Below are 17,797 nucleotides of genomic sequence, written 5' to 3' on the forward strand. Positions count from 1 at the left end.
GCCCGCCCTATGGAAGACATCCTGCATCGTCCCGGTCCCCAAAAGGAACCGGCCCAATGAGCTGAATGACTTCCGACCGGTGGCACTGACGTCACATCTTATGGAGACTCTAGAGTGGCTCTTCCTCAACCTCCTCCGACCACAGGTACAACATGCCCAGGACCCACTACAGTTTGAATACAAGGCAGATGTCGGAGTGGAGGATGCCATCCTGTACCTCCTGCATAGAGCCCACTCACACCTGCATGGGGGAAAAGGCACGGTCAGGATCCTGTTTCTTGACTTTTCCAGTGCCTTTAATACCATCCGGCCCTGTATGCTTCAGGAAAAACTGAACAGGATGGAGGTGGACCCCTGCCTGGTGGCTTGGATCTCCGACTACCTCACCGACAGACCACAGTACGTCAGGCTGAAGGACATCACGTCTGACACTGTGGTCAGCAGCACAGGAGCACCACAGGGAACTGTGCTGTCCCCTCTTCTCTTCACCCTGTACACCTCTGACTTCTGCTACAACTCTGAATTATGCCACATTCAGATGTTTGCAGACGACACAGCCATCATGGGGTGTATCTGGGATGATCAGGAAGAGGAGTACAGAAGTCTGGTGAGGAACTTTGTCGCATGGAGTCACACAAACCACCTGCAACTCAACACCTCAAAGACTAAGGAACTGGTTGTGGACTTCGGTAGGTCCAGAGAAGGTCCACTGCCGGTTCAGATAGAGGGGGAGGAGGTGGAGGTGGTCAACAAGTATAAGTACCTCGGGCTGTGGGTGGACAATAAACTGGACTGGTCATGCAACACAGAGCACCTGTATAAAAAAGCCCAAAGCCGACTGTACTTCCTCAGGAGGCTGAGGTCTTTTAACATCTGCAGGAAGATCCTGAGGATGTTTTACCAGTCAGTGGTTGCTGGAGTACTTATCTATGCTGTGGTGTGCTGGGGGAGCAGCACAGCAAAGAAGGACTCATGCAGGCTGGAGAAACTGATCAGGAAGGCTAGCTCTGTGGTCGGCATGAAGCTGGACACTCTGGTGACAGTGGCAGAGAAAAGGACATTAAAGAAACTGATGGACATTATGAACAATGCTGGGCATCCTCTGCACACGGCCATTAACAACCAGAAGAGTCTGTTCAGTGACAGGTTGCTTCTCCCAAAGACAAGAACTAACAGACTTAAAAACTCCTTTGTCCCACACGCCATCAAACTGTTTAACTCCTCTCTGGAGGGGAGAGGGAGGGGAAACAAGAGGACAAAGGAGGGGGGGAACAACTAAGCTGTAGTGCCTCTGCACCTCACTGTGCAATACCTTTGTGCAATACTTTTGTTAATAGTCAACGGTGCAATAGACTCCATACTTGAAATGTGCAATTCACTTGTATTTTTATTTTTATTCCTATTTATTCTATTTATCCCCTTCGTATATTTTATTTATATATGTCTTTGTATTTATATGTGTGTGTGTGTGTGTGTGTGTGTGTGTGTGTGTGTGTGTGTGTGTGTGTGTATATATATATATATATATATATATATATATATATATATATATATAAAAATATTCTGTAACTGTAACTTCTGTCGGTGCTGTGCTTTTGGAAACCGAATTTCCCAGAGGAACCCACCCGAGGGATTAATAAAGTTTTATCTTATCTTATCTCTTAATTCCTAACTCAACGTGATTATGAAACACTTGTGCATTCACTTCAAATGAACCAGATTATTGTGGTGCTCGCTATGCTGGACTCCCTAATAATACAAACTGAGAATAATCTAAAAAGCTCTTAAACACACACCTTTTTAATCTTACATATAACTGACTTTCAGTAGTACAACTGTAAAGGTGGATTGACCATTAGCAGACACAAAACAGATAGGTGATTTCTTGATTATTTTCATATTACTCTATATCTATTACTTCCAAGTTTGTGTCAATAAATTTCTCTCTGCATCTCCCTCTCTCTTCTTTTTCTCTGTTTTATACATCTTAAAGTATGATTTATATATGAATAGACGGTAATTTTAAGTATTTATGATTGTCTTTATTTTCGAGTTCAAATAAAAGTGAGTGGATTTGACAGAATATCACAGAGGCAACGTGAAAGGCCTGAAAACCTCCAAATATTTCATTTGCTTATTGTGTATAAGTTCAGCTAGAATTTTGAACTTCTACAATGGATAAATTACTTACCAAACTCACTGATATTTTCCAAAACTAGGACGTAAATTACATCAACACTGTCCTCTTTCATTTGGATTTATTGGAGCTAACTTCCAAGTGTCCTGACAAATGGTTTCAGAGCTGTAACGTATACTCGTACCTCCTCCTGAACTGGTCAGTGCCAGAGGCGGGTGCGTCTCCATGCTCTTGTGCAGTGTGGCCACAGCCAGCAGCTTCCTCTTGTGAATGCAGAGTTTGGTGACATCTTCGTCTGCTTTCACATCCTCCGCTGTCCTCTGTTTGACAGCTGCCCCGGGGTCGAAGTTGAACACCTGAGGAGATAAATAAAAGTGGATAGAAGTCACTGAACTGACTTGGTCATTGTTTTGCTTGTTTACTCACAATCATCAAAGGAGCTTGCAAAGAAAAGCGTCTGGACTTCTTTAAGTTGCTTGAAGATGTTTCACCTCTCATCTGAGAAGCTTCTTCAGTTCTAAGTAGTTTAAGTTTACTCACAATCTTTTTGCTTAATTAATTTACGTTTTGCACCATGTTTCTGTGCTCTCATGCAATGGCCTTTATTGTTAGCCATTTTATTGGTTTTATTCCCCATTTTCTGTCATATATACATATACAGTGGGGCAAAAAAGTATTTAGTCAGCCACCGATTGTGCAAGTTCCCCCACTTAAAATGATGACAGAGGTCAGTAATTTGCACCAGAGGTACACTTCAACTGTGAGAGACAGAATGTGAAAAAAAATTCCATGAATTCACATGGTAGGATTTGTAAAGAATTTATTCGTAAATCAGGGTGGAAAATAAGTATTTGGTCACCTCAAACAAGGAAAATCTCTGGCTCTCACAGACCTGTAACGTCTTCTGTAAGAAGCTTTTCTGTCCCCCACTCGTTACCTGTATGAATGGCACCTGTTTGAACTCATCATCTGTATAAAAGACACCTGTCCACAGCCTCAAACAGTCAGACTCCAAACTCCGCCATGGCCAAGACCAAAGAGCTTTCGAAGGACACCAGGAAAAGTATTGTAGACCTGCACCAGACTGGGAAGAGTGAATCTACAATAGGCAAGCAGCTTGGTGTGAAAAAATCAACTGTGGGAGCAATCATCAGAAAATGGAAGACATACAAGACCACTGATAATCTCCCTCGATCTGGGGCTCCACGCAAGATCTCATCCCATGGGGTCAAAATGATCATGAGAACGGTGAGCAAAGATCCCAGAACCACACGGGGGGACCTGGTGAATGACCTGCAGAGAGCTGGGACCAAAGTAACAAAGGTCACCATCAGTAACACACTACAACGGCAGGGAATCAAATCCCGCAGTGCCAGACGTGTTCCGCTGCTGAAGCCAGTGCATGTCCAGGCCCGTCTGAAGTTTGCCAGAGAGCACATGGATGATACAGCAGAGGATTGGGAGAATGTCATGTGGTCAGATGAAACCAAAGTAGAACTTTTTGGTATAAAGTCAACTCGTCGTGTTTGGAGGAAGAAGAATACTGAGTTGCATCCCAAGAACACCATACCTACTGTGAAGCATGGGGGTGGAAACATCATGCTATGGGGCTGTTTTTCTGCCAAGGGGACAGGACGACTGATCCGTGTTAAGGACAGAATGAATGGGGCCATGTATCGTGAGATTTTGAGCCAAAACCTCCTTCCATCAGTGAGAACTTTGAAGATGAAACGAGGCTGGGTCTTCCAACATGACAATGATCCAAAACACACCGCCCGGGCAACAAAGGAGTGGCTCTGTAAGGAGCATTTGAAAGTCCTGGAGTGGCCTAGCCAGTCTCCAGACCTCAACCCCATAGAAAATCTGTGGCGGGAGTTGAAAGTCCGTGTTGCTCGGCGACAGCCCCAAAACATCACTGCTCTCGAGAAGATCTGCATGGAGGAATGGGCCAAAATACCAGCTACTGTGTGTGCAAACCTGGTAAAGACCTATAGTAAACGTTTGACCTCTGTTATTGCCAACAAAGGTTATGTTACAAAGTATTGAGTTGTGTTTTTGTTATTGACCAAATACTTATTTTCCACCCTGATTTACGAATAAATTCTTTACAAATCCTACCATGTGGATTCATGGATTTTTTTTTTCACATTCTGTCTCTCACAGTTGAAGTGTACCTCTGGTGCAAATTACTGACCTCTGTCATCATTTTAGGTGGGGGAACTTGCACAATCGGTGGCTGACTAAATACTTTTTTGCCCCACTGTATATCATATACACTGTTAATCAAATTCACCATACCCAGGATGCCTTTTTCATATCTGTCTTTATTTATCAACACATTATCAATCGGGTCAAGCGGTCACACAAAGGTTGAGCACCTCCCCAATGAGAAAAAAAGTGAAGTGCACTGGCAGCACAACAACTGGTTTTACAAAGGAAGATAAAACTGATATAAAACGACATAAAGCAGACTGAAACCAGCACAGCTGCTGCAGACAGCTCAGCAGACTGCGAGTGAGAGTGAAGCGCATTAAAAGCACCGTGTGAATGTGAGAGAGCTTTAAGTGCTTTGGTCAGTACGACTAAAAAGGTGCTGCTGTAATACTAAAGTTTAGCCTATTTGTATCCAGGAAAAAAAAAACCTGACAGCAGAGATCAACTGGGACCTCTATCATTAAGGTTCCAGTCACATCAGAGCAAGCAGTCTTCTCATGACTAGTAAAAGAGCTAACTTGTCATCCAGGAGTTGAGCATGCAACCTCTGGGCAACACTTTCAATCTCAAGATCACTATACAGGCAACCTGTCTTCAAACAATCACAGTCCAACTCAGATTGACTGCAATCACCCTCAGATTGGTGAAGGTTTGCAAACAACTGCCAAATAATTTATAAACACAGTCCGATTGCCAACATATGCCTGAGTTTCACTTCTGCAGGGAGTCTTTGCAGAGCCAGGTTTTCTTTTTTTTTTTGTTTGCTTTTTAACTTCTTCATAAAATTCTAATGTCCATTTCAGTAGTTTCAGCAATCTCCCAGTAGGAACTCCATATTTACATTGATTATTATTCTTTAAACTGAGGTGATGATTGTTTGTCTCATTGATAAATAAAAAACTGTAGCTGGAAATGCACAGGAGGAGCTAACGGTGCAGAACAGGTTGCTCACAATAGTTGTTGGCTGCTTCAATCCAACACATTTCTTGGGAGGTGCAACTCAGGTTACAGCATAGGATTTTCAGTTATGTTGTAAGTTAGGACGTACATTTCCGGCAGAAGTCTAAATACTATAATCAATCTGAGTCAGTCTGTAAAAACGAGTGCAGACTGACAACTACTTCCTGCAACGCAACTCTTTGCAGTAGGGGACTAAATGTAACTGGTTGTATTCCGATTGTATCACTATATAAAAGAAAGGGTGTAGAACACCTATGGCTGCTATAATTTTATTAATACTGCAGGTCTGCAATCACTGTTTTCCTCAGTCTGATTGTAGCACGAAACAGAGTTGTTTTCATTACACTAAAGGTTAATATTTCGAAACTTCTTTTTTTTTTAATGTGAACGACAAACACTGGTGTTTGAGGCTATTCGCAACGCTAATAAAAGGTCAACAACTGCCCTTGTTTGCCCAGAGGGATCTTTTAGGAATGATGACACCATTTTCCAGAGAAATTACTGGTGAGTGCAAGCTGATTTCATACCCGTTAATGTCAAATCTTAAACAAAGCTTGCTAAGGAGCAGCTTAATTCTCCAGCATAGGTTACTATAGTTATGAGAAGTAAACCTTCATCTTCCTAACACTGAAATTTCCTCACTGCGCCCAAATCCTGCTTCAGAGTGCAGGCCTCAGGTAAAGCCAGCATGCCACAACAATGCCCAGTCATCCGAGAGTGGCTGGGGAAGGATCTTCAAGGAATCGTCCAAGAAATTCCTGTGAATATCAAATAGTATTTTTCCTTGACATACCTGTGCAAAATCAGTACGCATGAAAAACCCTGCTTAAACAGTCCTCTTAGATCAGTGCACACAGAAACATAGATATCCACCCATCCATCCAGTCACCCGTGGGCTTCTAGAGCAACTGCAATTCTTTCAAGAGAAAACTGGGATCTCTTGTGATCATGGATTCACAGATAACAGTAAGCTTATTATCACGCTTTGCAACTAATCAGAGCTCCCCACAAAAAAAGGAAAAGAAAAAAAAGAAAGAAAAGAAAGCATGCTGTGGGCCCAGAATAAGGATGGTGAGGATCAGTTTTGAGGCCAGGAAGCTGCTTCCCCGAGCCACGTGACCACCCCTGAATATTATGTAAATCACATCCAGGTCTGGCAGCACACTATATTTTCCTCACGCTCATCATCTCTTGGGGCTGTCTTAACAGCACAGGCAGTGATGTACATAGACTAAATCGCAGATAAACATGGAGGCAGCGGCTCTCCCAAGCACCTCATGATATGAGATATGTGATATCCCACATCTTAAGACGGTTAAGATGTAAAAGTGAACTAATGTTTAAGACCAGAAAATGAGTCTTAAAAAATATTTGCATCTTCATTTTCAGATACTAAGAAGACAGCAGGGAGGGGGCACTCATAAGGGAAGACGTGCAGCTACAAAATCATTCTGATAATGGCGTGGAGTGTTGGGGACAAATTTAGCATCAGGAAGGATAATCGGTCAGATTACCCCGTGTAATGTGACGCCTCACATAACCCCAACATTTGTAGTTTGGTCCTACAGAGATCAGTGGGTCAGCTTGGGTTCATTTCATACATCCTAAGTATGAAATAGGAGAGGATTATGCTACAGGAGAGCTTTTCCTGTATACTCTTTTATAATTTCACTCCTGCAATTCACTCTAAGCCACACTGATTTGAGTCTCTGCACACTTTGAAGAATAAAACTTCAGAACCACCATTCAAAGCTGTCAGAGCAGACAATAGAGGCAGTGGTCCTGAAAGGAAACTAGAAGACTCTAAAGTAGAAACTTTGTGACCATACATAACAAAGTAGTTTTTGGAGTTTCTCATCCCGTAGACTCCCAACTCTTCCATTTTGAGCCCAGTATAGGGGACCACCAAAACAACCGCCTAATTGGCATTATCGGTAAGGAAAACTGGAAAGACTGGATGCTAATGGTTTAGCAGCAAGTGAACTTTCAAAATAAGAGTGTGGGGAGTGTCCACTCTAGGGAGTGGCCTAAAAACTGGTTGCCAACCACCTCACTTATTGCCAATGGCTGCACAAACACCGACACCGTGGTCCAGTGACGAAGTGAAGATGCTTACTTTCGGTTTAGCAGCAGGCACACCATCACCTTTATACCTACCACATCCTACATTTTTGTGTTGTTTTTGTTGCATATACAAATGACATGACAGGTCTTTTGGCAGTGTTGCTTTAACAGCCCAAAGCACTGAATTGTAATGGAAAACGACTGAAACCGAGTAGAATCGAGTGGAGAAGGTACTAGTGGAAAAGAGGCATATGTAGCAGTGCTATATATGCCTCCTGCTTTCCTGTCCATTCTGTGTTTATACTGCACTGTAAAATAACGGCCCAAAAAATGCCAAAGATGAGATTTAACTTGTGATTTTGTTTAATAGGATAAAACTGACAGTTTGTATAAATAAATGTAATTTTTGCTTATACAGTTTGTGTTTTTCCTTTCTGCATAACAATAACTGAAAACTGTGATGGTGTTACATTAAATCTCTACTGTAAATAAAGGAAACAGCAGTTATCACTGTACACTCAAGTTGCCTGATGATTAGAGCTCTGAAAGGAGCCTGTACAAACAAACACCACACACCAGTTTAAATTTAGGGGTCCTTGTTTAGCCGTAATTTGTGGACAACAGAATTTTAATTTCCGTCGCAGATTGGCTCCTCCATCTTAATCTCTAAATAGCGAATCATCTGGAGCTCAGATTGGAGCAGCTGTAAAAATCTCACTGTGTTTTAATCAGAGCCAAAAGAAAACAAATAAATAAATAAATAAATATACCTTTTGGAGGATGAGTGGGCACTCCAGGCCGCATTTGCAGGTTCCATCTGTCAGCAGGTAGGTCCTCACCTGCTCCAAGCTGGACAGCACCGAGCCACTGGGACTGCACACAGAGAACAACAACAAGGTGAGGCTGAAGCTGAAGCTGGCAATGATCCACAGCAAAAATGCTCCTTCTGGGAAGCTTGCTGAAACACCCGTTTGAAATAAGATTCAACATTTTTAGACTGGAGCTCCTGAACACTGATCTTTAGTGTTAACGTGGAAGAAGAAAAGAAACACGATGGACACAAACTTTTTTTTCCCCTTCTCTGAGGCAGGTTAGCAGCTCCTTCAGACTGTTTTTGGATAGTAGTTAGCATGAAATCAACCGCGGAGGAATAATCTCCATCTACATGTATTAAAACACCTGACCTGAACAATATATATGCACTTTACATGAAGACAGAAAATAATTAGATTAGATTAGATTAGATAGAACTTTATTAATCCCTCGGGTGGGTTCCTCTGGGAAATTCGATTTCCAAAAAAGCACAGCACCGACAGAAGTTACAGAGTTACAGAATATTTTATATATATATATATATATATATATATATATATATATATATATATATATATATATATATATATATATATATATATATATATATATATATACATACACACACACACACACACACACACACACACACACACACACACACATATAAATACAGAGACAATATAAATAAAATATATGAAGGGGATAAATAGAATAAATAGGAATAAAAAATAAAAATACAAGTGAATTGCACATTTCAAGTATGGAGTCTATTGCACTGTTGACTATTTACAAAAAGTATTGCACAAGGTATTGCACAGTGAGGTGAAGAGGCACTACAGCTTAGTTGTTCCCCCCTCCTTTGTCCTCCTGTTTCCCCTCCCTCTCCCCTCCAGAGAGGAGTTAAACAGTCTGATGGCGTGTGGGACAAAGGAGTTTTTAAGTCTGTTAGTTCTTGTCTTTGGGAGAAGCAACCTGTCACTGAACAGACTCTTCTGGTTGTTAATGGCCGTGTGCAGAGGATGCCCGGCATTGTCCATAATGTCCATCAGTTTCTTTAATGTCCTTTTCTCTGCCACTGTCACCAGAGTGTCCAGCTTCATGCCGACCACAGAGCTAGCCCTCCTGATCAGTTTCTCCAGCCTGGATGAGTCCCTCTTTGCTGTGCTGCTCCCCCAGCACACCACAGCATAGAAAAGTACTCCAGCAACCACTGACTGGTAAAACATCCTCAGGAGCTTCCTGCAGATGTTAAAAGACCTCAGCCTCCTGAGGAAGTACAGTCGGCTTTGGGCTTTTTTATACAGGTGCTCTGTGTTGCATGACCAGTCCAGTTTATTGTCCACCCACAGCCCGAGGTACTTGTACTTGTTGACCACCTCCACCTCCTCCCCCTCTATCTGAACTGGCAGTGGACCTGCTCTAGACCTCCCGAAGTCCACAACCAGTTCCTTAGTCTTTGAGGTGTTGAGTTGCAGGTGGTTTGTGTGACTCCATGCGACAAAGTTCCTCACCAGACTTCTGTACTCCTCTTCCTGATCATCCCAGATACACCCCATGATGGCTGTGTCGTCTGCAAACATCTGAATGTGGCATAATTCAGAGTTGTAGCAGAAGTCAGAGGTGTACAGGGTGAAGAGAAGAGGGGACAGCACAGTTCCCTGTAGTGCTCCTGTGCTGCTGACCACTGTGTCAGACGTGATGTCCTTCAGCCTGACGTACTGTGGTCTGTCAGTGAGGTAGTCGGAGATCCAAGCCACCAGGCAGGGGTCCACCTCCATCCTGTTCAGTTTTTCCTGAAGCATACAGGGCCGGATGGTATTAAAGGCACTGGAAAAGTCAAGAAACAGGATCCTGACCGTGCCTTTTCCCCCATGCAGGTGTGAGTGGGCTCTGTGTAGGAGGTACAGGATGGCATCCTCCACTCCGACACCCGCCTTGTATGCAAACTGTAGTGGGTCCTGGGCATGTTGTACCTGTGGTCGGAGGAGGTTGAGGAAGAGCCGCTCTAGAGTCTTTATAAGATGTGACGTCAGTGCCACCGGTCGGAAGTCATTCAGCTCATTGGGCCGGTTCTTTTTGGGGACCAGGACGATGCAGGATGTCTTCCATAGGGCGGGCACTCTCCCCAGTCGCAGACTGAGGTTGAAGACTCGTTGTAGCGGCTCCCCAAGTTCAGCAGCACACGCCTTTAGCATCCTAGGACACACCTTGTCTGGGCTTGCTGCCTTTCTGGGGCGAAGCTTCCTCAGTTGTCTCCTGACCTGATCCACTGTGACACTGGGAGATGTTTGGGAGGAGGGGAGGGGGGGAGATGTCTTGCTGCTGAGAGAGGGATTGGAGGAGGGGGGTGTCATGGTGTCAGGAAGGGGGGGAAGCGAGGGAGGTAGGAGAGTGGGGATTGGACTCTGTAGTGAAGGTGAGGGTGGGGGGGTTGTGGGCTGGTCAAACCTGTTGAAGAAGTTGTTGAGTTCGTTTGCCTTCTCCACAGTCCCCACTGTGCTTTTCTTGGTGTTGTGGCCTGTGATGGTTTTCACACCATTCCAGACCTCCCTCATATTGTTCCTCTCCAACTTCTGCTCCACCTTCCTCCTGTAGGTGTCCTTTGCTTCCCTCAGGCAGCGTTTCACCTCCCGCTGTGCTGCTTTCATCTCCTCCTTCACTTTGCTCCTGAAAGCCTTCTTCTTCATGTTGAGGACAGCTTTGACTTCCTGTGTTACCCACGGTTTGTTATTAGGATAACACCGTACTGTCTTAGCAGGGGCGACCGTGTCCACACAAAAGTTGAGGTAGTCTGTAAGACAGTGTGTCGCCCCCTCCTATGTCCTCACCATGTGGGCTCAGGAGCACATCCCAGTCATTATTGTCATTTACTTTCTCTTCATTTGTCTTTCCTCAAGGAAAATTGTGAAAATGTGGTTGTCTTAATAATGTGCTTCCCCTTTTTTGCTACATTTAGGCATAGTCAGGACAACATGAGCATCATAATGGTAAAGGAAAGGTGATTTAAGTGACTTAATGTGGCAAGGTTATTGGTCTGGGTATTTCAGAAACCATCACTAGAGTTTAGAGAAGATGACCTAAAAAAGAGAAATTATCCAGTGAGCGGCATTTCTCTGGGAGAAAATATCTTGTTGATGTCAGAGGTCAGAGGAGAAAGGCCAGACTGTTTCAAGCTCACAGGAAGGTAGCAGTAACTCAAACAACTACTCATTACAACCCAGATGTGCAGAAGAGCATCTCTGAATATGGATCAAATTCTCCAGTGCCTTGTTTAATCTATGACATGAAGCATTATGGCAGTTCTGGAGGCACACATTATGCAAAGTGTATCTAATACTTCAGTACACTTCTGTGAGCCATTTTGTGTACAGAAGCTACGCAATCAAGGACTTTTATTGTGAAAGGATGGAACACATGCACAGGACAAATTCGGTTTCTGGGTGATAATTGTTTTTAATCTAGGCCTAATATGCCTTTGTATCTTTACACTGGTTAAAGAAAGGAGAAACTTAGACATATAGGTTATTATGCAATGTTCTTACTAGTCGCGGCAGCTTGAGATAAAATTAGCCTGCATGTGGCCCATGTAATAATAAAAGGAGTCTGACACCCCTGGATGAAACATTAGAACGAGCTTTAACCAAAGACAGATATAAAAGGGGGTCTCTATGCACTCGAAGGCTGGCACAAAGAAACTACCTCTAAAGAAGAACAGTATGTACCGCTGGTAGTTCCTATCAAACATATACAGTGGCTGGTTGACAAACCAGCCAAAGACTGAATCATCAATCACTGTGGCTGTGAAAAAGAATGAAAAAAAAAAATCAACTGTGAGGATCATCCCTGAAGCAAAAGCATGCTTTCAAATGTAAAAGAACATCAGCAAATACAAGTGTGCTGTGACAGTATCAGGCCACGGTCACAGACAGGATTCTTTCCAACACCCAAAATAAACCTGACACCAGCCAACTGCTTCGGTTCATTGTGGTTGGTGAGCGCACGTGCCGGGAAGGACACCAAGTCACAGCCTACAAGGATTCGACTCATCGGAGGAGACCGACGAGTAGCAGTCGCTTTGTTAGTCATTTCACTGTCTGCAGCTTACCTGTGTCCGTGGGCTGATCAGTGGAGAAATTTGTGTGTCTAGTTCATGCCAAATGGAAACTAAATCAGGTGACTGTGACTGGACACAGGAAGCATCATCATCAAAGAGTTGCCATGCTTCTGCTCATCGATCAGTTAGAGAAACTCTACCCTGTGTGCACAGTAAACAAGCCTGCTGGGTGCTTTTTGAATTCAAATGACTGGGACCAAAACCTGACGCTTACCTTTGATACATGACATCAATCACCTCCGTTGTTCGTGAACACACTTTTAGTCATGATATAGACTAGGGCTGCACGATTTGCATGAAATGAGAATCACGATTTTTTGGCTTAGAATTGAGATCACGATTCTCTCACGATTTTCTTTTCCAGTATAAATATTTATTGCACTTATTAACTGCACATCAACTTCGTAACAGTTGAGACTGAACATAAAAACAATAAATAAACATAAAAACAACAAATGTCTCACGTTTTGTTGTTGCTGCAAAATGTTGTACTGCTTGAAATTCTGTCTCCACCATTGCTCGACGCTGCGTGTATAGAGCAGGTAGTGCAACAATAGAAAAAAATAGTTGCGGGACGGCACTGTGTAGCGTTTGTCTAGGGTGTTGATCATTTTCCTAAATCCCTCGTTCTGCACAGTGTTGATGGGAGCCATATCTTTGGTCAGGTGATAAGTGATAGCCTCCGTAATTTCTTTGTGCCTGCGGGAGTTCGACGGGTATAGGGAAGCGCTGTATAAGGTTCCCGTTGTTGATGTTTGGGTGGTTGACCGGGACAGATTTTCTCCTGTCACTTTCTCGTCATCCCTGACGTGCTCTCCGTTGTTTTTTTCCCTGCTAATTTTAGCATCACACGGCACAGCTTCTGTATCACGTGGTATAAGGCTCCGCCCTTGTCATTTGTTGAGCAGGAAGAGTGAGCGCTTGTTTTCATGCAGATTACGTCCCGGACCAAAATGCGGTACAATCGCCGTCTTTTTTTTTTTCTTTTTTTAAAAAATCATTGTCATTTGGAAATGAGATCGCACATAAGTATGAATCGAGATCGCGATTTTCTAACGATTAATCGTGCAGCCCTAATATAGACTAGTGGTAATAATGAGCTGATAGATGTGGCGACAATTTTCATTTCTTCTTGACTCTTATAGGAACAAAATGATGCAATTTAAGATTGATTTAAAAAGACTGATACTCGATTGGTGGACGCCAGGGGTTAGACTTTCAGCCATTTAGCCCCACACATACACTCATTAAGAACATGACTGTCATGGTAATTTGGGGCAAAACAAGTTTGGATTTTTTTAATAATCCACACAGGCTCAAACATATACATACAGGCTCAAAATCTTTTAATAAGTGGTGCTGAAGGTTCTATGATGTCTCAACTTGGCTTTTTCTTTTTAGTGATCACAATTGACTAAAACTGGTAATTTCTTTGCAGCACGGAAAGGATTTGTTTAACAGCCCTTATTGGACTTACAAATGCTCAGAACAGTGGGGGAAGTCTATTGTAGCGGTCCCCAACCCCTGGGCCTCATCCGTGAGTCATTTGGTACCGTGCCGCGAGAGATGAGGCTCGGGTGTGAAATTTATGGTTTTCAGGGTTTTTATCGGTTTTGTATCGTCATTTTTTATTGTTTTTATCATTAACTTTGTTTCCCTGAGTCTTTTTCCATGTTTTATGAATAAATCTTCTTTTTTTGGTAATGGTACTGGCTTTATTTTGTTGTATTTATGCGCGACACCTTGAACGTCCGTGAAAATGTCGTCAGACATAAACCGGGCCGTGGTGCAAAAAAGGTTGCGGACCGCTGGTCTAAGGAACTCACTGAAGATCTAAGAAGGAGAATTGTAGATTTACACAAGTTAGGAAGGTCTAAATAACTGCAGACTCGAAGATCATCAGTTCAAACAATTGTAAGTACAAGTTATTCAGATGTGGAAAAAGACCCAAACTGTCACACAGGAAATTGGCTAGGATCTTCAGAAACAGCACAGAAACTACCAAGGTTCAAGCCTGACATGAACTGGAAACCTCTGGAACACCAGAGAGGGTGCCAATTAAGAAAGAAACCCCTGCTCCAATATAGACCTCTTTTTTTAACGTTTATTATGTGGCAAGACAACGATTGAACTTATATCGTTGCCTTGAGTTATAGTTGGAGTAAAGATGAGGCTTTCAAACCCAAGAACACTGCACCAACTGTCAAGCATGGTGGTGGTAGCATCATTCTCTGGGCCTGTTTTGCTGACAGTGGTAAAGGTGCACTGCACAAAGTGGATAAAAATCAAAAGTGGATGGATGAAACTTGGATTTCAGATGTAACTAAGTTTCTGAAATGGCCTTCCCAAATCCCCTATATATGCAAGTATATAGACAGTATAACAGAGCCTGTATTTATATATACTTTTGACCGTGTGTGGATTAGAGAAAATACAAAATAAATTGAAACTTGGGCACCCAGTACTTGTTTTATCAAGTCATTAAAGATGTATGCTATACAATCATTCCAGAACAAAGAACAGCTTAAAGAAATCATTAAAAGCCAGAAATTATCATGACATTCATGCCCATAATTAGTTTAAACATTTTATTAAACAGCTTTCAGTCTAAATGTACTGAGCATGTGCAGTGGTTCACAGATATATTTCTCTTAATCTGTAGCCATGTTTGCTTTGAAATCTCTGATGGTTTTGATCTCATTTTCTTACCTTATGTACACGACCCCTCCACCATGCTCTGTCTTGCGCTGCCAGCCAATGGGGACCTGGACAGGGACGGCCTGCCTCTCATCTCCTGCCTCGCAGTCCTTTCCGCCATTCATTGCTCCGCTGGTTTTACGCTCGACACCTCAGAGGTATATATATCAGACATCAACCAGTGTCTTCGCAATGCGCGTCATGTTTGTCTTCCAAAGCCGTGGCCGAGGTGGCGATAGGAGGGAGGGTTCAGGATGATGAATATTCACTTCAGAGTGGGAGTGTGCTCTCAGGTGGAGCTGATGGGGGATGGGGGTGCAGGGTGGGTAGGGTGAGGCGAGCTCACGGCAGACCCTACCCTTTGAGCTGCTTCATGGCCACGGTGCTGAACGGCGGGTGGACTTCCATTACTGCAGCTCGTCATTCGGAGCCATCCGACTCAGGAGGGGAGAAGGAGGAGGGGTGGGGGGTTGGGGTGAGGAATCGGCTGTGCGTTGAGGGGAGAGTCGCTTTACTTTTAATTTTTCACCATTTGTCTCTCACCGCCCAGAACAGGCTCCCCTCAGGCGGACATGTTGCGGACCATGTTCAACATATTGGTTCCCAAATGCAGTTGGGTAGTGGTATTCCCATGGTTCCTTTGAGGGCAGAGGAGAAAAGACAGAGGTGTAAGAACAAGAAACAAAGAATTACACATCAAAAATATTTAACAGGCGTACAGCCCTAATAGAAAATGATTTCTTAGTTAACAAAAGCACATCAAGAGCGCAACTCCCCCGAAGGGCAAGGGCTTCAGCTGCAGGGCGTTGCATTGAAAAGATAAAGTCCGTTGTACAGCCCTCCCCATGCCCGTTCATGAAACATTATACTTGATATGGTTTCCTTCTTTAATTTTTTTAAAATTTTTTGTATCCAGGTTTAAGTTTTACCTTGGGTGCTAACAATGAAGGTCAAGGCCAAATAATTACCCAATCCAGGTACTCATGTACCCGAAGGCCTAGTATATTGTTGTGAAATTGTGGGTAATATAAAGTTTTTAAGTTTTTTTAAAATTTGGTGTCACCTTGACCTGATTTTCATGAAAATTAAATCAGCTTGAGCTGTTGTTGGTATCTACCATCACATAAAATTTGAAAATTATATCTTGTAAACTGTGAAGACTAAACTGCTAACAAAAACACAGACAGACAAACGGAACTAATTACATACTCCCTCTTTTTGGAGGGGAGAGTAAAAAGGTAATATCTAAGCCACAAAGCCTATTGTTCAGAACTAATTTAAGAAATTTAACCCCCATGATGCACTCTAATTTACTTTGGGGCGATACGGGGAAATACAGGGAATAACAAAACTCTGCAGTTATATCTAAATAATTTCTCGTGGCTCAATGGACAGTTAAAATTAGGGTGGGGCCACTCTGATATGTCAATATCAGTTGGTTCCTGACCCAAAAAGCTGGAAGAGATATCTGTAGCTCCTGGCTCTGAAAAGTGAAGCCGATGCAGATTTGTCTTACAACTGCATTCTATTTAATGAGCATTAGGAGGCGAACTCTCTGACTCTGCAAAGAGGACTGCCTATAGAAGTCTAGGGGAAGAAAACCCCTTGCATCTGTAGAGTGACCTCAGAAAACATTTTCCTGATGAGTTTATGTGCTCAGACACCAATTTCAAGCCATACTGAGTAAAACACTAATTTGACCTTGTAAATTATAGTCAAAATTAGAAACCCTGGCTGATTGTGACCCACACCCAGTTTCACACCTTGGCTCAGGCGATTAGAGGATCATCAGGGGGTCCTTTTGTCCCTCTTTGGGGGGTCACTCCCACTAGGTTTAAATCTGGGACTCCCCACCATTTGACCTTAGAACTGAAGAAGCTTCTCGGATGAGAGGTGAAACATCTTCAAGCAACTTAAAGAAGTCCAGATTCTTTTCTTTGCAAGCTCCTTTGACTACGATGACCTGGATGACTGAGAACCTTCACAGACATTAATGATGACTATTGCTATCATTCAGAGACCAAAGCAATTGTAAATGTACTACTAAGAGTCCGGGAATTATAGTTGACCACAGATTATAAAGAGTTCTTGGTCTATGAGTAGGATATTGAGTAAAAGTAATAGTAAAACCAAGGTGCATACTTTATTAAAGGTCTTTCACCTTCAACACAACAACAGCACCACTGCGCAATGCAAGGACAGTTACCCGTCAAAGAACAGCGCAAGCATGCCCGTCGGGGGAGCCTTGGTGCTTGCTGTAATGTGACATACATATAGTGGACCAATAAAAATGCAGAATGACAAGAAGTGTGCTTTTAATACAAGCAAAATCCACAAACAGTCTGCAAACATGATGTAGACCAGAATGTAGTTAATTTTGGGTCTTCAGGCTATGAGATGGAGTCAGACCGCAAGCAAAAGACTAGCTTTTAATGTTTAAAGCAAGTTTAAAGTTTCAAAGCTTTAATGTACAGATTACAAATCAATGACTTCACCAAGAGGGAGACAAAAAATATTAATTCATGAATACACGACTGTTCTTGACAAGATGAACTCCTCTTTGCAGCTCAGAAACTTGAGCCAGAAAACTTGAGTTATTCTGCGACCTTCTAAGAAATGGAACAGGAATTATAGCTCAGCTCTCGAGTCTCCAATGGTCCATGTCTGTAGCAAAGTATAATCTAGGTCTTAACAAAGAAAGGTGATAACCAGCATTGTGATACACATTAACTCTTACTGGGGTTTTACGTTTTGTCAAGCGAGCTAATGCAAAGAAAGCCTGGCTACTAGAAGTA

General features: G+C 42.8%; 1 protein-coding gene across 1 annotated transcript in view; it reads right to left on the reverse strand.

Annotated features, from left to right (window-relative positions):
* The window catches only part of mbd5 (methyl-CpG binding domain protein 5), a 56,220-nt gene that overhangs the window by 24,934 nt on the left and 13,489 nt on the right, over positions 1–17,797 (reverse strand). The window contains exons 2-4 of the mRNA XM_080877062.1: positions 15,015–15,640; positions 8,146–8,248; positions 2,322–2,493 (exon numbers count right to left, since the gene is read on the reverse strand). Of these exons, the coding sequence (XP_080733188.1) occupies positions 2,322–2,493; positions 8,146–8,248; positions 15,015–15,127 (388 nt within the window). The 5' untranslated portion in view covers positions 15,128–15,640. The remainder of the gene's footprint in view (positions 1–2,321; positions 2,494–8,145; positions 8,249–15,014; positions 15,641–17,797) is intronic.

Source organism: Rhamphochromis sp. 'chilingali' (assembly GCF_963969265.1).
Source record: "Rhamphochromis sp. 'chilingali' genome assembly, chromosome: 3".
In the NCBI taxonomy this organism is placed as follows: Eukaryota; Metazoa; Chordata; class Actinopteri; order Cichliformes; family Cichlidae; genus Rhamphochromis; species Rhamphochromis sp. 'chilingali'.